This window comes from Lolium perenne, chromosome 2, assembly GCF_019359855.2.
Source record: "Lolium perenne isolate Kyuss_39 chromosome 2, Kyuss_2.0, whole genome shotgun sequence".
NCBI lineage: Eukaryota > Viridiplantae > Streptophyta > Magnoliopsida > Poales > Poaceae > Lolium > Lolium perenne.
In genome coordinates this window covers 148242201-148268031 of record NC_067245.2, presented here as the reverse complement: position 1 = coordinate 148268031, position 25831 = coordinate 148242201, and the positions used below count along the sequence as shown (strand labels likewise).

Below are 25831 nucleotides of genomic sequence, written 5' to 3'. Positions count from 1 at the left end.
TAACATTGCCCTTGTTCTATGATGTCAACTTGATGAAAACAAAGATGCGGCAGCTGATTACAAATGTACTCCCTCCGTCTCAAATTAGTCGTGTTAGGTTTATCGAGATTGACATGTATCTATATGTGTTTTAATGTCGAGATATATGCAAAGCTAAACAAATCTAAGATAACTAATTTAGGCTGGAAGATGTTGAAATTTTTGATGCTACGTTCTGAAATTAATAACTGGTACAGTGGTGCCTAATCAGCCACAGGCCACCTCACTCTATAGCGAGTATGCCTAGACGGCCGATTAGGGACAGAGAATGTATGCATATATTGGTTGTACTACCACTCACACACATCTAAGCGAGTGAGCCTTACAAGTCAATAGTTGACAGGGATTACTGTGAAAAGCTCGTGAATCTGATCTAGAACGTAATTTCTATCAATTGTCGCAGATTCGGATACATTTATATTTAAAATGTTTATAGGTACATTCAAATCTACGACAACTAATACATAAAAAATGAGTACCTACGGACCGTTAAGTTATAAATCCAGGCACCCCTTCAAAACACTCATTCTTCCTATCTAAGTTTGCGCGTTTTATATAGTTGGTAATCAGTAATCCAGATGGCTTCAAACTTGTATTCAACTCAGAGTGTTTCAAACATCTTTTGCCACTGGCTGTATACTATATTGTAAGGATAGAATCCTCATACAGGTCAGAGTTATTGCTCTATTATGGTCACTCTAGCTATGTAGAAATGCCATAATTTTTATTTTAAATGTTGATCTTCTCAAGTTATTTTCCAAAGTGTTACTAGCTTTCATTGTGGATTATTTTGTAGGGACGAAACACGGTACCCTATTTGGGGAGGTGTGCTAGCGGCAGGAGCAACTGGTGAAAGATAATTTCACCCCGCATGGGTGCTGACATAGTCTACGGGGATATTGTATTTAACTTTTTATCTTCTTATACCTTTTCTTTCACTCTTTGTTATCTATTGTGTGCATCCTAGTTATCGGAATTGGTACTTGCTCTTTTCTCGTATTGGATAGAAATTGGTAACGTAACAAGGGAAAGATCTAAATGCTTAACTTCAACACTTAAGAAAGCGCCATTTATCACACAAAAAAAAGATTAGTCAAGTTTTAGGACTTTATGCATCTAGGTCCTCCTAGGTTAAGTTGTAGCCTCTATCGATCACCTGTTCTTGAAATGTTGGAAGTATTTGTTAGGGCAATATGCTTGTTGTATTACCAGGGGGCCAAAGGCCACAATATATAGTACATGTACAGGTGCACAAATGCAGAAAGCCCCCTAACATATGGGGAAACTACAATAGACAGATATATACATCTAACACCCCCCCCTCAAACTCATGGTGGATCCACAACACTGAGTTTGGAGAGTAAAAAATCATGCTGCGCTCGAGTCTGTGCCTTCGTAAAGAAATCCGCCAACTGCAAATCTGAAGGCACATAATGAACCGCAACAACATCATCCTGTACCTGAGCACGTGTGTAAAAAGCATCAACACCGATATGCTTGGTCAGCTCATGCTTGACCGGATCACGTGCAATACTGATAGCACCTGTACTGTCAGACAAAAGTGGAGTGGGTGTCGTAACAGAGACCCCAAAATCTGCAAGCAACCACCGTAACCAAGTCACCTCAGCAATCAACAAAGCCATAGCCCGCAACTCAGCCTCAACACTCGAACGGGAAACTGCGACCTGTTTCTTCGTCTTCCAAGCAACAAGCGAACCACCAAGAAACACACAGTAAGCAGAAAGCGAACGACGATCCGTAGGATCACTCGCCCATGTAGCATCCGAATAGCACTGGAGCTGGAGAGAGCTGGAACGGGGAAAGAAAAGGCGACGAGTGATCGTGCCACGAAGATAACGAAGAACACGGAGGAGATGACTATAGTGAACAGTGGTAGGAGCTGAGACAAACTGACTCAGAATATGAACAGGATAAGAAATATCAGGACGAGTGACAGCAAGATAAACAAGACTCCCAGCAAGATGGCGATAACGGGTGGGATCAGGAAGAGGATCACCATCAGTAGGACGAAGCTTAACATTAAGCTCCATAGGAGTATCGGCTGTGCGCTCATCCCCAAGAGCAGCACGAGCAAGAAGATCCTGAATGTACTTTTCCTAAGAGATAGAAAAGCCATCAGAAGTGGAGGAAACCTCAATGCCAAGAAAATAGCGAAGAGGACCAAGATCAGTCATAAGAAACTGCTCACGAAGACGAGCCTTGACGAAGGCAATATACTCAGGATCATCACCAGTAATGATCATATCATCAACATAGAGAAGAAGAAGAGTACGTCCACGAGGAGAAGTGTGAACGAAAAGTGCTGGATCATGAAGACTAGGAGAGAAACCAGCAGCAGTCACGACAGAGGCGAAGCGCTCAAACCAGGCACGAGGGGCCTGTTTGAGACCATAGAGAGAACGTCGAAGTCGACAAACCATCCCATCGGGAACAGAATACCCAGGAGGAGGCTGCATGTAAACCTCCTCACTCAACTCGCCATTAAAAAAAGCATTCTGAACATCAAGCTGGGAGACAGACCAGCGGCAAACAGAAGCAACAGCAAGAAGGGTACGCACAGTAGTCATATGAGCTACAGGGGCAAAAGTCTCATCATAATCATGGCCGTGCTCCTGCTGAAAACCACGAGCCACAAGACGCGCTTTATAGCGCTCAAGAGATCCATCAGAGCGAGTCTTAATTTTATAGACCCACTTACACGTGATGGGACAAACACCAGAAGAGGGAGAAACAAGATCCCAAGTGCCAGTGCGCTCAAGCGCAGCGATCTCCTCAGCCATGGCAAGCTGCCATTCAGGATGACGCTCGGCATCCCGATAAGAAGTCGGCTCGGAAACGACAGAGAGACCATACTGACTAGGAGAGTAACGAACTGGAGCACGACGCTGACGAACAGGCCGGGAAGGGGAAAGCTCATCTGCAGAAGACAAGTCATCAGAAGAAGAGGAAGAAGGGACAGCATCGGAAGGAGCCGAAGCCGGAGAACGAGGAGTACTAGGTGGACTAGACGAACGAGAGGATGGCGCCGAAGGGGGCGCATCAGAAGTAGGAGGGAGGGGAGGAGGGACAGCAGGGGGTGCATCCGGAAAAAGAAGAAAAGAGATATCATCCACCGGGTAAGTACCCGAGGTGGGGCGAGGATAGAAGGGACGCGTGTCATCAAACGTGACGTCACGAGAGATGCGCATCCGACAACCAACGGGGTCCCAACAGCGATAGCCCTTATGCTCATCACTGTATCCGAGAAAAACACACTCAACAGACTGAGCGGTCAGTTTGGTGCGTTCGTGAGGAGGCAGAAGGACATAGCAGACGCAACCAAATGAACGGAGAGTCGAGTAGTCTGGAGAAACACCAGAGAGACGCTCGAGAGGAATGCCACCCTGTAGAGCAGCGGAAGGCTGAATGTTAATGAGGTGGGCCGACGTAGCAACAGCCTCAGCCCAGAAATATGGCGAAAGAGAAGAAGCAATCATCATAGCACGGGTGGTCTCAAGAAGATGACGATGCTTACGCTCGGCGACGCCATTTTGAGCATGCGCGCCGGGACAAGAAAACTGAGCGAGGGTGCCCTCCTCAGCAAGGACACCACGAAGGTGCTGGGAGATATACTCACCAGCAGAATCAGCACAGAACACGCGAATGGGTGAGGAATACTGAGTGCGGACCATGGCCGCAAAACGCTGATAAATAGAGAGCACCTCACTGCGAGAGTGCATGAAAAACACCCAGGTGTACCGTGAAAAATCATCAATGAATAAGATATAGTATCGATGGCCCCCTTTCAAAGCGAAGGGAGCAGGACCCCAAACATCTGAATGGACTAAATCGAATGGTCGCTGAGAGACAGAAACACTAGTAGGATAAGGAAGCTGAATCTGTTTGCCTAACCTACAGCCCTGACAGTGTAACAACCCATCGCCAGAGACAGACCCCAGAAGGCCACGATGAACCAAAGACGACAGGCGAGAGTCACAAAGGTGACCAAGACGATGATGCCAATGCTGAAAAGAGCCGGTGACAGAGGCAACAACCGGAGGAGAACTAGCAGATGGAGTGGCAGCAGAAGGAACACGAAGCCAGTCTAACTCCCAAAGCCCCGGAGACTTACGGCTACGAGGGCCAGCTCCAACCAGGGCATGTGTGTGACGATCCTGAACTGCACAAGACTCAGCATCAAGAATGACGCGACAACCAGAATCGGTGAGCTGGCTAGCAGAGAAAAGGTTCATCTGAAGGCGAGGAACATGAGAAACATCAGGGACAGAGAAAGAGGGAGTAGAAAGGGTGCATCTACTAGAAACAGGAATAGAAGTACCATCAGCCGTGACAACACGGACAGTAGAAATAAGAGACCGAAGAGCAGACAGAATAGAAGACTCAGAGGTCATATGAAAGGAAGCTCCAGAATCCAGATACCACGGGGACGTACCTGACTGTGTAGAAACTGGTGGTCGCGCAGCGCCAGAAGAGCCTGTCACAGAACCAGCAGCGCCCGGCGAGGAAGAGTCTGTAGTAGCGAGCAGACCACGAAGACCCCTGAGAATGTCCTGATCAGAGAGTGTAACTGCAGAAGATCCTGAAGAGCCAGCCTGCTGACGATCCTGGAACTGCTGACGTAAACTGGGATCCCGCGTCCAACAGGTGGAGGAAGTGTGGCCAACCTTGCCACAGTAGGTGCAATGAGGACGAGGGCGGATACTCGGACCGCGAGGCTGCTGACGTAAACTGGAATCCCAAGCATCAAGCAGGCGGTGAAGCTGCGCTATCTCATGCGCAGAGAGCGGCGCAACTGGAGAGGTCGACGTACAATCAGGTGCCGACGAGGAGCTATCACCCACACGCACAGAGGCCACCAAAGGGGGCGACGGAGAGCAACACGCCGATGAAGACAGAGTCGGCAAAGCGCGGTCATAACCACGTGAAGAGGCCGCGAAAGTCGATGTAGAGCGGCAGGCCGACGTAGACGGAGTCGACGAAGCGCGGCCATAACCGCGGGAAGAGGCCGCAAAAGTCGATGTAGAGCGGCGGGCCGACGTAGAGGAAGTCGATGAAGCGCGGGCAGAGCCGCATGAAGAGGCCGCAAAAGTCGGTGAAGCGCGGCTAGCCATCATCCACGGAGGCAGCGGACAAATACCAAGTACCGAAGGGAGGCCCAAAGATAAGGCGGGATCAGCGGAAGAAGACATCGGGTAACAACAGCCGACGACAGTAAATTTTTTTTTTACCTCAGCTGGAAGTCAACACGACCACGCACAGGAAAGTTGCAGCACGGCACGGGTCGATCAGGAGCAGAGCGGAGGAGATCAAATCGGAAAACCAGGCAGGGAATTAATCGGAAAGCCGGGCAGGAAATCCAATCGGCAGAGCTAATCGGCAGAGCAGAGCAGCCAGCCGGCGGCGTGGGAGCAGGCGGGAGCAGGCAGAAATCGAGATCAGCCGGGCGGGCGCCACGCGCGGGGAGAGATGGGGCGGGCCGATCCGCAGCCGGGCGGGCGCCACGCGTGGGGAGAGATGGGGCGCGGGGCGGGCAGACACGGGAGCAGGAGGAATCGAGGCAGCGACCTCACGCGAGGGATCTGAGGCGGGCGACCTCGCGCGGAATCGAGGCAACCAGCGGGAGAGACGGCCGGAGGAGAACCAGCGGGAGAGATGGCCGGCGGCAGCAGCCGGCGGAGAAGAGGCGACGGCCGGCGGAACAAGCTGAGACGCACGAACTAGAAGAAAAATAGGACCAAAATTTGCTCTGATACCATGTTAAGCTTCATGCACTAGCCACTTGAACCAAAAGTCCGAACTGATGGAAAGGGCTAGGCAATCTACTTATACACTTCAACACCCCCTCTCACGTGTGACGGGAAGACGAGAAGACAAGTCAACACGTGTAGAGAGGCAAAGAGGCAGCGGCGGCGGCCGGGCGCGGGGCGGTAGGGTGCCGGGGCGGGCGGCGGCTGCGAGAAGAGGGGGGAGAAGAGATAATTTTTAGAATAAATTGTGAAAGCCAGGATTTGAACTCGAGACCTGGGGCTCTGATACCATGTTAGGGTAATATGCTTGTTGTATTACCAGGGGGGGTCAAAGGCCACAATATATAGTACATGTACAAGTGCACAAATGCAGAAAGCCCCCTAACATATGGGGAAACTACAATAGACAGATATATACATCTAACAGTATTATCGTGACTGTCGTGCCAAGTTAAGTTTTATGTACACGTCACTAAATCAGCTCATGAAAAACCGAAAGTTGATTGAATGGTTTTACTAAATCGCTACGGAGTACATGAATTAGATTAATAATTAGTAATATATATAGGAAAGTTCGATGAGAGTGATGATAATTAGACATTGATTATTCAAAAGCTAAGGTATGTGCTTAAGAATTGATTTAAAAGCTAAGAACTGTCACAGAGATTAAATAAACCAATCAACTCAGAACAGATAGTCTCATCACTCATGTACGTCAGCTACAATATGATACTTCCTCAGTTCCTCTGTTCATTAATGTAACACATTTTGGAAAGCTAAAATAGCTTTCTAAAACATCTTATATTAGTGAATGAGAGCATCTCCATCAGGTGCGCTATAACGCGGCGCGGTAAACCTCCGTTTCGGCGCGCTGCAAACCGCTGGCGCGTGCGATACCGAATTTTTCCCCGCCGGAGGCTCTATTTTGCAGCACGCGTTGGTGCGGGAAAAAAGCACCTCCACCGGGCGCGGCAAAATACAGCGCGCGCGGGCGCGGAAAACAGTTTTCTACACTACTATGCATCTCACAAGATCAAATACTCACACATAAATCATGAAATAAATGATGTACCATAATTTAAATGGAAACAAAGTGCAACACACATCACATAGTTCAAACGACACACAAAATGACGTAGTTCAACAATGACACACGACATATGGTTCAAATGGACAAAGTGGAACACACAATTTGCATATCACAAATGCATATCACACTTCCGCATTTTCCAAGTCAACACCTTCTTATTCTTCCTCATCTTCTTGGGTTGAAGGAGAAATAGTAGCATTCATGGAAGACACGAAGCCTCCCGGTGGTGCTCCCATACTCCCATACACACCACTCACCGAGCCTCCCATAGTCCCTCCAAACACTACTCCATAGGTTGGTCCTCCCATGCCGGCCATGCCTCCATAGCCTCACATGGCGGGCATGGGCATGCTTCCCATACCGACCATGCCTCCCATGGTGGGCATGGGCATGCTTCCCATGCCGGCCATGCCTCCCATGCCGGTCATGCCTCCCATGCCTCCTCCAAACGTCAGCATGCCTCCTCCAAACATGCCGGTGGTGGGTGTGTTCATGTTGGCTACCAACAATCTCTTCTTGGCCAACACTTCATCGCGAAGAAGGATGATGTACTCCTTTTGTCTCTCATCCATATGGGAAGTATCCATCAAGAAAAGCTTCCTCTCCTCCTCCGCTAGGCGTGCATGCTCCTCGGTGGCTTGCCTCTTCTCCTCCAAAGCCAACTTCCTCTCCTCGTTGGCGGCAATCCTCTCCTCCAAAGCGGCTCTCCTAGCTTCAATAGCATCCATAGCCTCTTTCTCCAAGTTTCTTTGCATCTTTCTATCTTCATTTGCTTGCAACCGTGCATTTGCAATCCTTTCCATAGCCATTGCAATGTCGTCATCTCCGGCCTTCTTTCCCTTCATATCTTTGGCGGTCTTCCTACCATGCACATTCCTCAGCCCATTGTTGACGGAGTGAGGAGTGGAGCTTCTCTTCTTGCCTTCATCACTTGAATCATCATCATCGATGATTGTTGCATCACCGGTAGCATTGGCCGCCATAGTTGCCGCATCCAACTTGTCGCGCGTCTTCCACTTCTCTTCATTCCCTAGCACTTCATAGCAATGATGCAAGGTGAATGGCTTGCATTCTTCTTCTTCTTTCCCACATCCCTAAACAATCCTTGAGCCATAGAGTTCTACAAAGCAAGCAAAAGAGAATAGATGAGCTATATGAACTACAACCGTATTCTTCACATATGAGCCATATGGTCAACATAGTAGTAGAATGGCTTACCCTATCATTCTCATTTGTGCCACTTGGATTAAGAACATCGACGTTGGCTTGCACGCCCGCCCATTTTTGGCAATCGGTGTTGATGCCGGACCAACGGGATCGAAGTGAGTGCATGGTTCGCTCGTTCCCACTTGTGTTGTGTGTGTTGAAGTACTCCGTCATCCTCACCCAATATGTTTCTCTTGGTTGATCGGTACCGGTTGTTGGATCCATTCCAATTGTCAACCACGTCTTGCAAAGCAACTTGTCCTCCGCTATGGTGTAGTTGGCCGATCGACCGGGATGGCGAGGTTCAATCAACCCTTCTCCTTCCTCATCTACATCCTCATATTCCTCCTCTCCATCGGCGGCTTCATCATGCATGAACGAAGATCCAACATTCATCGTCTCCATGAATGTGTCATCATCAACTCTACATTGCAATGAAATTCATTATTATCCGGCTATGTATGCATCTAAACTACAATTTGGATGAAAACTAGAGTTTTTTTACCTCTCGGGCATTTCATCATGCACCGTATGTGCGCCCGCGTGGCTACCGGAGGGAGGCGCCGGCTGACTCGTCGTCGTCGTCGTCGTCGGAGGAGGAGGAGGAGGAGGAGGAGGAGGAGGAGGCGGCTGGTTCGTCGGAGGAGGAGGCCGGCGGGAGACGGGCGCCTTGGCTTTCTTCGGCGGCGCGACGGAGGCGGTACCGATGGACGGCCGTTTGGTCGACGGCGCCTTCCCCCTCCTCGACGCTGCCCGCGCGTTGCCGGCGCCCTGCGCGGCTGCCATGTGCGCGGCGGCTGCGCCTGCGTGCAACGCCCCGCGCGGCGGGATGAAGAGCGCACGCGCAGCTCCCGTTGTGTTGCCACCGTCGGCGCCGCCGCTAGGGTTTGGCGCAGTGGGCGGCGGCGCGGAGGAAGCAGCGGCGGCGACGGAGGGTGGGACGGAGTAGGGAGGAGTCGGTGGGTTGCCGGAGGGACCGTCCATCGTCGGGATTGCGCCGGCGGCCGCGCGGAGACGATGGATTGGGCGCTCGGGCGGCGACGCGGAAGGGGAAGTTTCAGCGCGGGGGTTTTCTCGCGCGTGGACGAGTGATGCCGCGCGCTGTAGCCGGCGCACAAAGTATGCCGCTCACGATAGCGCAAACCGGCCCGCGCCCAAAAAAATTTACAGCGCCGCGCGGTTTGCAGCACCTGCTGGAGGGCCGATTTTCCTCCCGCGCGCTGCAAACCGGCAGTTTTTATGTCGCGCCCGCGTTTTAGCGCGCCTGTTGGAGATGCTCTGAGGAGGGAGTATTTAATTCACCCTATTTTTGTATAACTGGTTACTTTTATCTTTCAAAAGGAGTATTCCGTCTCATTGCAACCAACTCACAATCCAAGGATGGCCCACCTGTTAGTGATAGTCTGCATGATAAAAATTGGAATCTTATGCACATGGAAGAAATCAGACAATATACATGCATGACTTCAGACAATCAGATACTCCTGTCTCGGAAGATCCTTTTACATGAATGAAGTAAGCAAATACGTCAGCTTATCTGTTGAACTGTTTGCTCTGGTAATCCTAGAGCTAAAATAAGAGTAGAGCACAAATCAGCACTAAACGGATCTAGAGGACAAGAATGAAAAGCAAACACCTCACTGGGAATAACACCACCAACTGGCCAGAGGATAGATCTTTTGAGCTAGAAATCAATCGGCTGGGCGAAATATACATCCTGGCATGTCACCGAAGTAAACATGCAGAAGGCGGCACCGGCTAACTGGCAAGCATGCACCGGCTATGCTAGGATAAGCGGTGCAGTTGCGCCAACCCATTGATCAGGTGTTACAGCAGGACGATGACCATCTTGATGCGGCCCCACCAGCCTGATCTGGGTCTTGCCTATTGATTTGAATAGTTGGGGCCTGCATGATCAGGTAAAGGTTAGCAATGACGACTCAATGGAACAAATCGGATCCCCAACCTGTATATCTATATCAGTAGACATGCCAGGGTAGTTACCTCCGTTGCCGCGGCAACAGTTTCAGTCAACCTTTGCTTAATGTCCCTTGCAATGGTAAAGAATACTTCCTCCACGTTTTGATTTGTTTTTGCACTCTGTATACAAATTGAATTAGTTTTTTTCATCTTGGCGAACTGCTAGTTATGTGATAAAGGCCATAGTGTGACTTCAGTACTTAGCGCATCTTAACAAATTTTTACCGTCTCAAAAAATTTAATCCCATACTCATCTGCAAGCTTCTGGCCTTGAGCTGTGGACACCACCTGTTAGCCATGAACCATTATGTTGTGGACATCACAAGGAAAGTTGGCCAGGCATAGCAGTAGAAAAAAAAAATGGAAGGCTGGAAGAAGTTACCCGCTTTGCATCCATATCGACCTTGTTTCCCACCAAGATCTTGTTAACATTATCAGATGCATGCTGTTCTATGTTGCGAATCCAATTTCTAATGTCTAAAAGTTAGTTAAGAAAGATTCAATAACAAAAAACAAAGGGTAGTTCCAGCCTCAATCAACAAATGGGATGCACAAGCTTGTTGGATACTGTTGAAGGATGACTCATCTGTAACGTCATAGACAAGCAGAATGCCCATCGCTCCTCTGTAGTAAGCTGCAAAAGGAAGAAGGAAGCCGATCAAATAGGAGCATAAATCTTGCTCAGAAATAAGTAAAAATGTTCAGATATGGTAAACCTTTGGGAAATTGTAGTGACAGACTCTTGATAACTTGTACATAGATAATACATACTGTCGAGTGCTATCGCCTTTGCATAAATGCCCAAATATATTAACTCTAAACCAACACATACATGTGTTCATCAATGAAAGATCTCCACACCACCGACACATATTTGGGCATATGTACATGCCTCTGGTCTACTTACAATTTCAGGAACAAGGTTAGACAGGTTTGTGATTGCAAGATTTTTTAATTAGCAAGAATGTAAAATGGACAGCTTTTTGTGCACAACTTATACATGAGCATAGATCAAACGGTGCATAGTTTTCAGGAAGTCCTAATTTGATGTTATTGGAAGAGGGTTCTGACTATTCTGTAGAAACGACGAGAATAGAACGCTGTTCGCTCGCTCGCCCCCCCGACGGGCGACGGGCGAACCCTAGCCGCCGCCAACTCCCAGGCCTCCTCCCCTTCCTCTCCCCGGCCGTCGCCGCCGGCGTGGGCCGCCGGGCGTTGCCCGCGCGGTGCCGGCGGCGGCGGGGCTGACTCTACCCGCGGCGCGGCGGGGGCGCGGGGGCTCCTTGGCGGCGCGGTGCTGCTCGGCCGGCGGCGGTCCCGGCGCGCGGCGGCGTGAGACCCGCGCGCCGGGTGGGAGGAGGGACGGCGGCGCTGCTGCTTGGCGGCGGAGTTGCGAAGGCGGGCGGCGCGGGCGGTTCCTGCTCGGCCCAGATCTGGCCCAGACGGGGCCCAGATGGGCTCGGCGGGCTGCCTGCGACTACGGCGCGCCGGCGGTGCTCCCTGGCGGCGGAGATGGTGTGGCGGCGGCGGATGGGTGGTGACGGCGCTGCGGCCGGCCTGCTGCAGCTTGGCAGCAGGGCTTTACGGGCCAGTTTGGGCCCGGCCGGGCCAGTTCGGGCCTGGTGTGCCCTCGTTGCCATGTCCGGCCGGCGACCGCGAAAGCGGTGGAGGTAGTTCCTTCCCGTCTGGTTGCGGTACCGTTACCCCTGTCCCTGCTGCTTGTCATCTCTTCCTCGAGGCCCTGTCCCGGTGACCACAGTGCGACGGCGAGGGTGACTACAAGACCGTGGTGGCGTGTGCTGGTTGGTGGCTTGTTTGGTGGAGCACGTCGGGGCGTTCAGGGTGGTGGGTTTGGTGGTCAGGAGAAATCCGTGTCGGCATGCCCGACTCCGGCGCGGCGACGCCTGCGGGTGCCGCCTTCCTTCCTGAAGGGCGTCGGATGCATTCCTCCCCAATCCCTTCCGCGTACCGGGGGAAACCCTAGGCCTAGTCCGGGCAGCAGCGGCGTCGTCGTCGTTCCCTTGTTGAAGGTGCTGCTTGGTATGCGGCGTCTCGGCGTGCTAGGAGTGTGGTGGTACTTCTCTAGAGGGCGCAGCGGTTGCGGAGTCATCCCCGTTTTCGTCAATCTGCCGGTGTCGGCATTAGTTTCTTTTTCTTTTCTTCTTCTTTTTCGTTTGGGTTCGGTTGTGCTGCGGCCCCAGCTGTCTCGTTGTATCGTTCGGTTGCTATATTAATATAGCGGGGCGAAAGCCTATTTCGAGGAGGAGGATGTTATTGGAAATAGCTCAGTACTTATCATGCTAGATGCATGGTTAAAGTTGCACCTGTGTGACAACTGTTCAACATGAAACCAGGCAAGATCCGAAGACCAAGCCTGATAAGCATGTCCTGGCCCTTTTGAGCATGTGCCTGTACTGGAGCTTCATCCTCAAGGTGGGCGACCTTGTTGTTTGAAGTTCCAAAGTATCAGATAAGCCTCACTTCTCACAAAAAATACTTTTACCGGCAAAAATTAAGGTTACTTTTTAATAATTTTCTAATCACACCCATTTTCTTTGTTCTATAATGTTGTTAGTATCCAAACCCAGGCTAAGAACATTGCCATTTCACAAGACCAAGCTCAAGCTCTTCCAAGGAAAACTTTAAAGCAAGGCATTATGGTTATAGGTAGTACATTAATGAAATGTATCTAGTTTCAAAAATCCTAAGAGTGAAGGATTTGATGGCCACCCATCAGAACCAATAGCACATCTATACATGATTTAACAGCAATGTCATACAACCGTGTAATCGCTTGAGGACAAAGCGGAACCTGCAAAGTGTTATGCATGTGCTATTATGCTCAAAATGGCACGTATTTCTGTTCCAAATATGGCGATTTACCGAGAACAGATATTTACTCCGTCTTTCATATTTAGTCTACCGTGGGCGCTTTAGTAGAAAACAGAAAGTACATACCAGTTGTGATTGTCCGAAAACGTTCTTGACCGGCAGTGTCCCAGATCTGCAATTTTACACGCCTTCCATCAAGCTCAACTGTCCTAACCTTGAAATCAATGCTGAACAAAAATAAAAACAAGTTCAGAATCTTGGACTTCCAGAGTGAATGTCTAAAAAGGGAGAATAATTGTTTTGTACATACCCAATGGTGGTAATAAAACTTGTAGTGAAAGTGTCATCAGAAAACCGCAGTAGCAAGCAACTCTTCCCTACTCCTGCAGATTAGAAGAGGGACGCAAAATCAGAATGAATACAGTATTTTTATCTGAGAGGGCGCTGTCACAACACATCAACATCATGCCGCAAAAGAAATCACACAAGACGGCAATAATAAGAATGAGTTTATCAGCTGTGCCAAGTGAAGTAACCGCACTCAGACTGCACTGGATTTGGAGCATTGGATCAATGTTTTGATGGTCAGGTTTAACTGCTCTTGCGTCTACTACATCAGAGAAATTAAGTATAAATTTGGTGGAGGGGCAGCTGCGAAAGGGCGATTCCCCCTTTTCCATTGAAGTAGGGAAGGGGGTGATTGATCTTTTTTTGAATCAGGCCTTACTGACCAAGTGGTAGTATAAGCTTCATTGCGGATGAAAACAAGTCCTTGTGAGCGGAGCTACAAAAGGAAGTTCAAGCTAAAGAAATCCTCTCAGATAAAAATACTGCAGATTTCCCGTTGTGATAGCATGTTCAAGTATCAGTTTGATCCAAGGCAGACTGCAAAACATGCAGTTTTTCCTTTTCTTTATTCATTAAATACGAGTCAAACATAATTTCCCCTTCTTTTCTTGGGGTGATGGTGCTTATGAAGTTTCCACCACAGCGGTTTGAATGAATGAACTTCAGAAGCACCCGCGCTATTAGTTGCCGTTCATTCATCAATGACAACTAATATGGAACGCAGAGTACTTGGTAACTTCTAAAAGTGTGCCAGCTGGAACCAGCTAATGACATTGGTTCCAACAAAGCTGCAAGAGCTGCCCCATAGTCTCCCCATCAGGACCAGTAGGCCATAGTGAAAACTGAAAAGTGAAAACCTAAACTCATCTTACAGCATGTCTAACAGACCCCTTAAAAGGGCCAAACCCGTATAATAACTGCCAGAATACGGGTTTCGGCTCTACCCGGCCGTCTAGCAGACCCCGTAAAAACGGCCCCCGCTCCGATTTTTGCTGTTTTCGATTACGGGGCGGGCTTTCGCCCCCTACTTGTGCGACGCCACGCCAGGAGCAGGGCGCGGAGCGGGAGGCGGCGTCCCAGCCGGACATGGCGGCGGGACATGGCGGCGTCCCAGCCGGACAGGGCGTGGAGCTAGCTCTCGATTCCGCTAGCTCTCGATTCAGCTAGCTCTCCGCTAGCTCTCGATTCAGCTAGCTCTCCACATGCGCCTGTCGCTTCCGCTAGCTCTCCATTAGCTCTCGATTCAGCTCGTCTCTGGGAGCAAATAAATCTCTGGGAGTCAGAGCAACACGTACCCAGCCCTCTTCTGTTCTACTGTTAATTTCGGTCAATTGCTCTCTGTTCAATTTGATGCTACATCATAGTTTGGGAGTGGCTGGAGGAGGAAGGAGAGGAGGAAGAAGAGGAAAAAAAGAAAAGAAAATTAATTTGGCATATTCCTAGAATATTCTCTTTTACAGTTTAGGGATACGGGGTCTGCTAGCTCGGACAAATTTTCGGCCGATCGAAATCGAATACAGGGCCCTCTACTCGTGTTATACGGGGCAGAAATTTAGGGGGTCTGTTAGACATGCTCTTAACCTAGTCAATTAATAGGGATACTCAATTTGTTCAACCGTTTCTATCCTTTTTTGGTTTTAGTCCACACAAACTACCTTGAGACTAATTTTGCCAACCTTTTCAGGTCGTTGCGAGCACTATCTATTAATTCAAGGAGCCATTATTGAAAAAAAAAAGTTCAACAAAGATGGCTACATATAAAAGAAGGGCCAAGAGCATTGTACAAACAGAACAACCGTGTATGATCCAAAATAACAGCGCACGCATAATGCACTTCACGGACTAATCTGGAGGAAGATGGATTTATGGCCGCAAGTTACACGCTCTATTTATATCACATCTTTTTTACAGGCCAGCCTATGGTTGTCAGTTCTCACAGAAGAATGTCAACAAAAGTGAATCAAGTAATCAACATGTACATGTTCACCCGGTAAGTAACAATCTCCAGCCGCCACAACTGGAAGCTTCAATTAAAACTACATGGCACTCCATTAAACAAGATCGCGTTCCTTAAAATCCTTGGTAGCAACGGTCCGTACTATGCGGTCCAAACCACAAGCAGTTCAGAGATGCCAAAGTAGAGAAAGTAGTACTACACGTCTACCCGGAGCGGCGGCAAATAGTGCAAGGAACACATATCAGCCTAGTAGTACATCGGACGGAGCTGGCGGTATATATCGTTCTAATCAAGGGCGCAGGCGGGCAAAACCGTCAAGAGCGTCCACGAAACATGAAGCAAGAGCTACGAATTTGGAGGGGAGAGCTTGGGAGGGGTGCAGAGTAAGAGGTACTTGCCGCTGTCGCCGATGAGGAGGAGCTTGATGAGGTGGTCGTAGTCGCCGCGCGGCCTCGACGTGGCCGCCGCCATGGTAGGCTGGCCGGACGACGAGCTCTCCTCGGTCCTCGCCCTCCCTTGCTCTCGTCTCGTGGGGAATTTGTGGTCCTCTCTCTCCTGTTCTCTCTGTCTTGTTAGCGAGGAGAGAGGGGAGGAGACGGAAGAAGCAAACGAAGCGTCCAGCTGTAGGCGAGGGAGAAAACAATGGCGTATATGGGTTGGGGAATGTCATTGGGTATCTTGGTAGCTGTCCACTTTCTTTTTTTCCTCTTTCTTTCTAAATTGCCAGGTTGAGCAATGCTGTTGGTAGCAGTAGTTACCGACCAACCTCATCGGTTATCAATTTTGCAGTACCGAAATGCAGATGTGGCCATCTTGGCTAGTCTATCCGTGTTGACCTACGTAGAGATACAAGTATAGCATTCTTTTTATATGGTTGCATAAATAAAATGAAATCCGAAAAAGAAGGTTCTACAAATTGGCTTTCAAACATGTTTATTTGTCTACATCTTGGAAACCGACACAAGAAGAAGAGATATCCCAAGCCCGCTAGGGTTCATGTCCCCTCCGCTTGCAATGTTGGCGGTCCTTCCCACCCCGCCTCTGGTGGCTATTTAGCTCTTGGAGGTGTGGCGCACCCTAAACTCTCGCCAGCGGGAGGCTTCCTACTTGTTTTTTAAGTTAGTCTCCTTGCCTTGGTGAGGTGGCGGCAACAACAAGGTGTCATGAGATCAAACGGTATGCATGCAAGTCCATAAGATCATCTCCATCTTATTCCCGTATCATCGGTGTACATATCGCCGACAAAGAGCACATGGGGCTGTGTGGTCGATGAATCTCATGGTTAATTTTCATGTTTCTTGGTGTGGTAGTAGGTCTAGCTCTTCTAATCTACGATTTTCATCCTTTTACAATGGTTTATGTATGGTGGGTTGGTCCTTTTGAGCCTTACCATGACGACACATCTATCTACTACAACAAGTTTCACTATGATAAGATTTGCCTGGGTGCAGTCTCAGCACACCTTCGGCTCGCTCCAATGCTTGTAGTCGTCTCTAGGTGGTTTATGATCTATTTGTATCCTTTATTACTTTTGAGGTTATTTGTACGAGTGTGTTAATGATTATTAGTAAACATGCCTTTTTCCAAATTAATTCTAACTCAGTTTGATTTTGTAGGTAGGTTAAAATCTCGACATCTAAAAAGCACATTCACTTATAAATCAACTCTACTTATGTTTAAAAATTCAAGTTCAAATACAACGTAATGATACTATGTAGTAGTATGCAATTCAATAGCGTGTTGATAAGGCTCAGCTGACGTGGTATTTTCCTAAGTTTTAGGTTTTAGTCGATTCAGAAAATTGCAATTTTAGTTTAGTGGAAAAATAACTTGTTATTCTCTATAAAACTACAACTGGGTGACAAAAGTGCAAGTTGCAATTTTCGGAAACTGAAATTATATTTTCTAAATCGATTGAGACTTATCTCTGAGACATAGACAGGGTTAACTGCACGTGTATTGCACGAGATAGACCCGGTATTTTCATCGCCTCGCAGGTATGCACGGTAGTACAAGTACAGAGACTCGGCCAACGGGTGTAACTTACACGCAAACACATAGAACACGATGTCTGATTGCGACATCATCAAAGCTACGAAAGAAAACAGCGCGGCGGCGCTGGTGTCGCTCGTCACGTCCAGCTGGAGCTAGAACAAATCGTTTATCATCAGCTGCTCATGCGTTCACTAATTCACCCGACAGCCAGCTCAAAGCGTGCAGAAGCCAGCCATCATCGGTAGATAAACAAGAGTAAACAACAAATGATAGTAATCCATCGGTCCAAAAATAAGTGTCTCAACAAGAGTAAACAACTGATAGTACTAGTACAAAGATAAGTCTCAAACAAAAGTATATGTACGTCACCATCAAAACTTTCTCAAACATCACATTACAATACCAGGTAGACCTGGTTCATCCCTCCGCACGAGGTTATGACCTGGTCCCAACAAATCCAAAAATTCCAAAATCATTAAAAAGTTAAGAGCAAAACTAGCAGTTCGCAGTTTATTATAGACAAAATACAAAATGATGTCTTCAAAACATGCTAGGCCTGGACCCACACGTCATTCTCACAGGCATCTGCAGTTTAACAAAATATCAACATAACAGTTTTGTGTTCGGCAATGTTCCAGACATCAAGATTTCCTTATAGCCCTAAAATGAATTTTAGATGCACCAAAACTGCATACAGAAACAATCAAATAGTAACTTGCATTAACACCAATGAACCCCGCAGAACAATACTAGTTCAATATCAGATTTGTTACCATGGAGAGAGAGAGAGAGAAAGAAAAATGTTAAAAAAGGTACAGAACACAGTGCCCTGTTCATAAAGAAAACAGCGATAAACAGCATAAAAAGACACGAGATATGCTTGCCAGCTACTCAATGGATATTTGAATAATATCCTCGTACAAAAGCAAATTCTACTTTCGTTCTCTTCAGATCTTTTTCTGTGCGTGGGGTCATTGGATTTTGGAGCAGCGCTTTCGTAGGAATACAGTCAATGCCCACGCGTGCAGTACAAACTCTATACTCCGACTGCTATCAGAAATTAGAAAGTTCATAATTATGCGATGATGAAGTTTATGTGCAGGCAGGCTCTTAAAGGAAGGGATCCATGTGCTACTACCTTGTTGCAACTTGCAAGTGATCAGTAGACAGTACTAAGAGCAAATCAACCTAAGGGCTCAGTAAACAATACGAGTTTTCACTTAACCAAACTACGATGGAAAATCCATAAGAAAGTTTACCACCTCTAGTTATCTACAATTCAACTGGAAACCATCGCATGAGGGTGCCAGTTTTTTCGGAAGTACTGTACAAAATTCATGTTTAGTGAGTCAAGGACAATCTAATGAGAGCAAAATGTGTTTGATGCAAAAGCCTTTCTTTAAAGATAAATAGATAATGCAGCTTCAGAAATTTGCCATGATCTTACTTCACAGTATAACTTGATGAGAAATAGCACTATAATCCACAAAATACTAAATAAAATTTAAGTAAAGTCACAACCAAAGTTAATGAGATTCCAGAACAAAAGGCGACCTGTAATTTCTGAGTGCTCGCACATACCTGACGGCTTGTGTTCAGCATGTCAAGACTGAAACTACTAATGTCCGTACTGCAAGTAGCAACAACTGAACTGAACTGAACTGTTTCCATATTTACATAGGACTGAAGTTTTAGGCATCCCCTGGAATAGCTGCAAACTTCTATCTATCTAGTTCAAAAGTGAGTACTGGTGAGGTGGAATACACTTTTAAAACTAAGTTAATCATCTTTAATATACCCAGCAAATCATATCTACATGTCAATCCCCAATAGGCAAGAGGCACAATGCACCATCATGATATAATTAGTCAATCCTGGGTGGTGATGAACATCAGTGAGACCATATCATTTCTTGAACAATGAAGATTGACACTATGGCCTAGAGAACTAGTCAACCCCTACTGGTTCCATTACTGTTATCTCGCATTGCAACATTCTGGTTTTCCATCCAGCAACTTTTGCCACATACATAACATCAGCCTTGGAGATTGGTAATGTGCAGTATAATAATCATCTATGCATCCAAACTGACAAAACTTGCTGTTGTGAACGTATTGAACGTGCCTTGTCCTAGTGAACTGCTCAACCCACAAACCCATGCTCACGTCTTCCATTTTGAAGAGCTGCACATCAGGCAAAGGTAGATTAATAAATATCTTCCTTACCATGAATTGCTATTAGGTACTGACGACAGGTGGAGAAAAGATTTCCACACTAGTCCATTCAGGATTTAACCATCGTTAAATGAGGGGTCACAAATGTTCTTATCAGTTATTACTCAACTAGTATGGAAGAACCGTAGCTACGTTGCTGACCTATGGTCCAAAGTGGTATTACAGGAAGTTTTGAAATTGTGATCTGATAGTATTTTGGCAAGCTCAACCATTCAAGTGCATAAAGAACATTATGGCACTGAGGCAGTATTTCAAAAGGTAATTATAATATCTTACCCTCAACGTCTTGTTCCTAAATGCTGACAAAACAAAAGCAGCAATATCAGATGATATAACATATCCGGGGCCATTAGCATAGACTGGATACTCTTCTTCTGGCCACTCCTGTGAAGTGATAAAAAAACTAGAAATATCAAAAGCTTGCATCAAGATAACTCTGTATCTAATATTTCGAAGTCCAAACAAGTGCTGTTAACTATAACAAGTAAAGTAAAAGATAACTACGTTACCCTGATAAAATAATGTAGGGAGAAAAATGCAAGGTTCCTTCCAACTTTCATAATCATACAACTAAATGTTGAGATACGGTTTAAGGCTTTAGGCCAAGAAAAAGTAAGGAATCGAGAAACAAGGAGCCTAGTTGACTGAAAAATAGTATCGTCCTGCTTAGATAGCTAAACAAGTTAACAATAACCAGCAAAGACCCACAGCTTCCATTATGAGCACCTTAGAGGGCATCTCATCACTTAACAGTAAATGATCCTTCACTTCACTTCAAGTAGACAATAGAAAGACCATTTTACATTTAACAAACCAAACAGTATTTCATAGAAGAATGGACACATCAGTCAGATGTTCATATCCTGATATCGACACACTTTGTTTCAATCTTTCAATCACTTAAGATACTACGGTATCGATGACAGTGGACAGAATATAACCCAGTTTATTTGTTACAAATATACGAGTCCCAAACAAAATAGAAGAGGAAAAAACTGAATTAGCAGCAGCCAAACGAAAATCCTACGTATGGTTTACCTCATAAGTCACTGCCCATTTCCCTTGGCGCAATGGCCTGTGGTGGAAATTGATATTCCCCATGTAAAGACTTGTACCACTTGGCACATTAACAATTTCAGTGATTACTGAGTCAAGTCTTACAAAAGTATCATCATCACACTTCATTACATATTTAGCAGAGACAACATGAAGCTGAAAACAGAGTTTTATCCGTCATTGTCAGAAAATAACTAACAGGTATAGCACTTCAAAAAAAGGATGAGTCCAAATAAGAAATTGTTTTTGCTTACCCCATACTCCAATATTGCAAGAGTCTTGAGAACAACTAGGTCATAATTATCCAGAAATGGCACAAAAACAATGTCCCCAAAGAATTCTGCCTCCTTTTTCAACTGGAAATTCACTTCGCTTCTGCCATGCTGGAGATAAGAATGCTCATCAGTTTAACTGTTATAATGTTCCAGAACACAAAAGGAAACAAAAAGGTGTGGATTTATGCTCAAGAATTTTACCAGTGCAACAAAGAAGCGAGCAACAACATTTGGTGACTTGCTTACAGCAGACATCCATGTCTTACGGACACCCATACGCTCAGCAAAATGATTGGCAGATGAGAGTATGCCAATGAAAATGTCAACTGGGTGATCAGGCAGAGGGGGTGCCTGCCAAAGAGTTGACATCTCCAGATAATCCTGTGGTGCAAAACTGGGGTGTGTAGTGGGTAAGGACCCAGCAAACACTGATTGCACATCAAGGTCCCCATTCAATGACAATCCTGTGGCGTCCTCAAGCACAAACCCCTGCAAGAGAAGCAACAAGAAACAAATGTTCACTGCAATGGTAGGCCCAGCATCCAGTATCCCCAACCACCAATTCTTTGAACTAGAACAATAATAATGCATAGTATATCCCAGCACTGACTATGAAAGTCATTTGACAGGATTTGTTGTTCGAAACTGGATGAGACGGATGAAGTAATTATGCACTTACAGTGCGGTAAGGGAAAGAAGTCACATGCCGGCCGTCCACATTGACATGGTACCCCTCCATTCCAGCGCTGAGAGTAAGAACAAATAGTTTGCCCTCCACAAAAGGGAAGGGCCAATCGATGTTGACCTCCTTCTTGTGGCCGATGAGCCGGTTGAGCCACCAGACCGCCTTGGTCTCCTCAGGCTGCTCTTGGTCGTCCCGAATCCACCTCTCGCACTTGCACAAACCATCCACTGCACATGAATTCATTCTACACATTTATTTACTGTACTAGGAGAATCCGCCAGACCAGAAGAAACATGGCTGAATTCATTCTACCGGTTTCCTCATCGGTGTGGGACTTGCGGCCTTCGCAGCGCAGCGGCGTGCCCCACTGCATGCGGTAGCAGGTGTTGTGCTCGATGACCGGCCTGCCGCTCCAGTCGCCGCGGAGGCGCGGGTTGAAGTGGAGGATGCGTGGCGGGTCCTCTCCGTCGACCGTGTTAAGCCCCTGGAGCTCCATCATGAACTGCGACACCATGATGGGCTGGTCCCCGTCCCTGAGCAGCGCGATCTTCGGGTCGCCGTCCGCGTGCGCCGCGCGAGGCGTCGCCGCCACCGTGATGTGGGAGCCGAGAGTGAGCCCGCACGGCAGCTCCGCGACGCGGCCCCTCTCGCGGAACTCGTCGGCGGTTAGGACGATGGACTGCGCGCACACGTCGCGGGAGGGCGGCGCGGCGGCGGCGGGCGGGTGGAGGGTCTGGAGCTGGGAGAAGACGCGCGCGCCGGCCGCGACGGCGTCGGCTATCGGGCGGCGGAGGGGCCCGGAGCGCGAGGAGTTGAGGAGGCGGAGGTGGAGGCCGGAGACCATGCGCGAGAGGCTGGCGGAGGCGGAGGCGGGATGGGGCTGTTTGTCGGGGCGCGCGGGGGCGGCGCGGTCCTCGGCGCGGTGCAGGTGGAGAGGAGGGCGCGACCCGGCGGCAGTGGCAGCGTCCGGTGTCGGGTTGGAGACGAGCGGCGACTCGAGGAGGAAGACGAGAAGCGCGTAGAGGAGGAGCGCGGTGGCCAGCCCCTCGATCGCGCGGCGGCGGCAGGACGCCCCCGCGGGCGGCGGCCTCCGCATTCCGCCGGGAATCCGAACCCTAGCCCTACGCGAAGGAGGTTGCGTCGTCACGGGGGATGGCGGGAGCACGGCGAGGGGGGGTTTCCGAAGAGGAGAGGCGCGGAAGGGGGAGAAGAGGAGTAATTAACAAGGGAAGGGAATTAAACACACATTCGATTCAATTAAAGAAGGAGACGAAATGCTGCGTTACTTTGGCTACAGTGCCATTGCCGGTTCGGAGCTTTGCAGATTATAATGGTCGCGTCGGGGGTTTGCATGACAGAGTTGGTGGCTGGACCGGGTGCGTGGACCGTAATGCTTTTAGAATTTGGGTTGTGGAGGCGGGAGGGCGGCGATGGTGTATGGACCGATTTCAGGAAAACAAATAGGGCGGCCGGTTACACGTGGATTGAGGCGAGGACAACCGGGGCGTGGCCGCGTGGACGCAGACCGCTGCTTCCAAGGGACGAGGCTGTCTTGTGTCGTTTGGCGGCGGTTTCGAAATTTTCCCCAAATTCTCTTCAAATTTCGGTCATCTCCAAGGGTAACACACCATTTTAATCTCGATTTCAGGATCTGGATTACTAGCGCATGTGCATATGCATTGTGCATACCTTTATGCTTTGGGCCATCTAGCCACTACTACAAATGCTAAGCGCCTCTACATGAATATCTTTATGAGTTACTGCAAATCCTAGCGCATCTACAACAATACAAACATATCACATATGCATATCTTTATGGGCTACTACAAATGCTATGCTAGCGTATCTACAGCAATACAAACGTATGCATATCTTTATGGGTTAATGGCTACCACATCAGCAACCCTATAAATTTAATCTATCTATTAGTAATCATCAACAACAGTACAAACAATCTAAAAAATAATTTTACAAATATGAATATAGCGATGATAACAAATATTAGTGCCAGCCAAGGATGTGACTCTATAATTGCCCCTCCATCACTGGAACCGGACCAAGCCTATTGTAGTAGACTTTGTTGCAGTCGACAGAGAAAAAATCGGTGTGCTAAAGCCTCAAAGGACCAGTGCATTGTGAATGATAAAAATCGTAGATCGAAAGAGACGAGCCTAAAACCATACCAACAAATGCAGAAAATGATGGGATCCCAAGAGATCCGCTGGGCACACGAGTTCACGTGCACTCTACGAACCCTAGAGGCATCACTGAAGCAAGGATAGGATGACGAGAACTTTATTCTAATTTCAGGATGTAGCCGCCGCATCACCATCATGAAAAACACTATAAAACAACCTAGATAAAGAACCAAAACAGTCCCGCCAATGAGGAGCCGTGGTCCACCACACCTCCAAGACCCCAACGCCACCGCAGATCTAGTGGATCAATGACATCGCCGACCAAGGGGCAAAACGTTGGATAGCAGTCGCTGCCTCCCGATCACCTCTATTTATTGGTCTCACGTACCAGTTCAGTTGGCTCAAGAGCATATTTTAATACATAAATTATCATTACGAGTTATCTAAATGATCACTTCATTTTTTGTGAACTACAACAGTTGTACTAATGAAAACAAATGGCACTATGTGAGCTATGAGCAACAAAGTGTGATGACGATCCTTGAGCAATATTATTGTAGTCATGTAAGACTTTCCATTTTTTTCTTGCTCTCCATTCGCCATGGAATATTACCACTATGTTTATCAAATCTACCGCAGAAATCAATTGCTCGATATAGATGCGTGAAGCATTTCTGCATAGTGTCAACAAACAATTAGGGGCTAGGATTTTCCACCATGACAAAACGGTGTGCATCCTGTAACAAGGAAACAAAGAGAATAATTAATGAAAGAAAGAAAGAAATAAAGAAAGAACAATGTCTTGTGTTTCTAGAGTAGTAATCAAAACCACCCCAATGCTATCGCAAAACAAAACAAAAACAAAAAATCACACCAAATGGTTAAAAATGTTAGAGCTACTCTAGTAGGCACCCTACAAACATAGCATCAATAATTATTTAAGAGTAAATAGTGGTTTCAGCTGGCCCTCTAAAATTTTATAGAGACTTTTGAGTGTATGGAAGATCACACTTCCTATGGTGCAACCTTTATATTTTTGAGTGTATGAGTTACTACAAATGCTAGCGCATCTACAACGATACAAACATATATGCATATCTTTATGGGTTACTACAAATGCTAGAGCATCTACAACAATACAAACATATCGATCATATCTTTATGGGTTACTACAAATGCTACCGCATCTACAACAATACAAACATATGCATATCTTTACGGGTTACTAGCTACCACATCAGCAACCATACAAATTTAATCTATCTATTAGCAATCATCAACAATAGTACAAACCATCTAAAAAATAGTTACTTAAACCACCTAGCGATGATTACAAATATTAGTGTCAGCCGAGGGTGGGACTCTATCATTGCAGCCAAGCCTATTGAATTAGAATTTGTTGTAGAAGATAGAGGAAAAATCGGTGTGCTAAAACCATACCAACAAATGCAGAAAATAATTGGATCCCAGGAGATCCGTTGGGCACACTAGTCCACGCGCACTCTGCGAACGCTAGAGGCAACACCGAAGCGAGGATAGGATGATGAGAACTTTATTCTAATTTCAGGATGTAGCCGCCGCATCACCATCATGAAAAAATACACTATAAAACAACCTAGGCAAAGAACCAAAACACTCCCACCAACGAGGAGTCGTGGTCCACCACACCTCCAAGACCCCAACGCCACCGCAGATGGAGCGGATCAACGACATCGCCGACCAAGAGAAAGAACCCTGGATAGCAGTCGCTGCCTCTTGATCGCCTATGTTTATTGATCTCGCGTACCAGTTTAGTTGGCTCAAGAGCATATTTAAATACATAGATTATCACTACGATGTTATCGCGTATTCAATGATCACTTCATTTTTTGTGAACTACAATAGGTGTACTAATGAAAACAAATGGCACTATGTGAGCTATGAGCAAGAAAGTGTGATGACGATCCTTGAGCGATATTATTGTAGTCATTTAAGACTTTCCATTTTTTGTCTTGCTCTCCATTCGCCATGGAATATTACCGCCATGTTTATCAATCTACCGCAGAAATCAATTGCTCGATATATATGCGGAAGCATTTTTGCATAGTGTCAACAAACAATTAGGGGCTAGGATTTTCCATCGTGACAAAACGGTGTGCATCCTGTAACAAGGATAGAAAGAAAGCAAATAATGAATAAAAAGAAATAAAAAAGAACAATGTATTGTGTTTCTAGAGTAGTAATCAAAA

The 25831-nt window shown here is 47.1% G+C and overlaps 2 protein-coding genes across 2 annotated transcripts; both read right to left on the bottom strand.

The window, feature by feature from the left end:
• Nucleotides 1-9568: 9568 nt before the first annotated feature.
• On the bottom strand, nt 9569-15862 carry LOC127322045 (ras-related protein RABE1e). The gene is made up of 8 exons (XM_051350991.2): nt 15619-15862; nt 13226-13298; nt 13042-13142; nt 10652-10717; nt 10466-10560; nt 10309-10371; nt 10108-10203; nt 9569-10010 (listed from the first exon to the last, which is right to left on the bottom strand). Exons 1-8 carry the CDS (start codon nt 15689-15691, stop codon nt 9924-9926), a joined length of 654 nt encoding a protein of 217 aa, XP_051206951.1. The 5' UTR covers nt 15692-15862; the 3' UTR covers nt 9569-9923.
• Nucleotides 15863-18745: 2883 nt separating this feature from the next.
• LOC127322090 (hydroxyproline O-galactosyltransferase GALT6) lies at nt 18746-22602 on the bottom strand. The gene is made up of 7 exons (XM_051351047.1): nt 21778-22602; nt 21460-21692; nt 20982-21269; nt 20760-20888; nt 20488-20661; nt 19726-19833; nt 18746-19398 (listed from the first exon to the last, which is right to left on the bottom strand). Exons 1-7 carry the CDS (start codon nt 22559-22561, stop codon nt 19192-19194), a joined length of 1923 nt encoding a protein of 640 aa, XP_051207007.1. The 5' UTR covers nt 22562-22602; the 3' UTR covers nt 18746-19191.
• Between the last annotated feature and the right edge of the window lie 3229 nt (nt 22603-25831).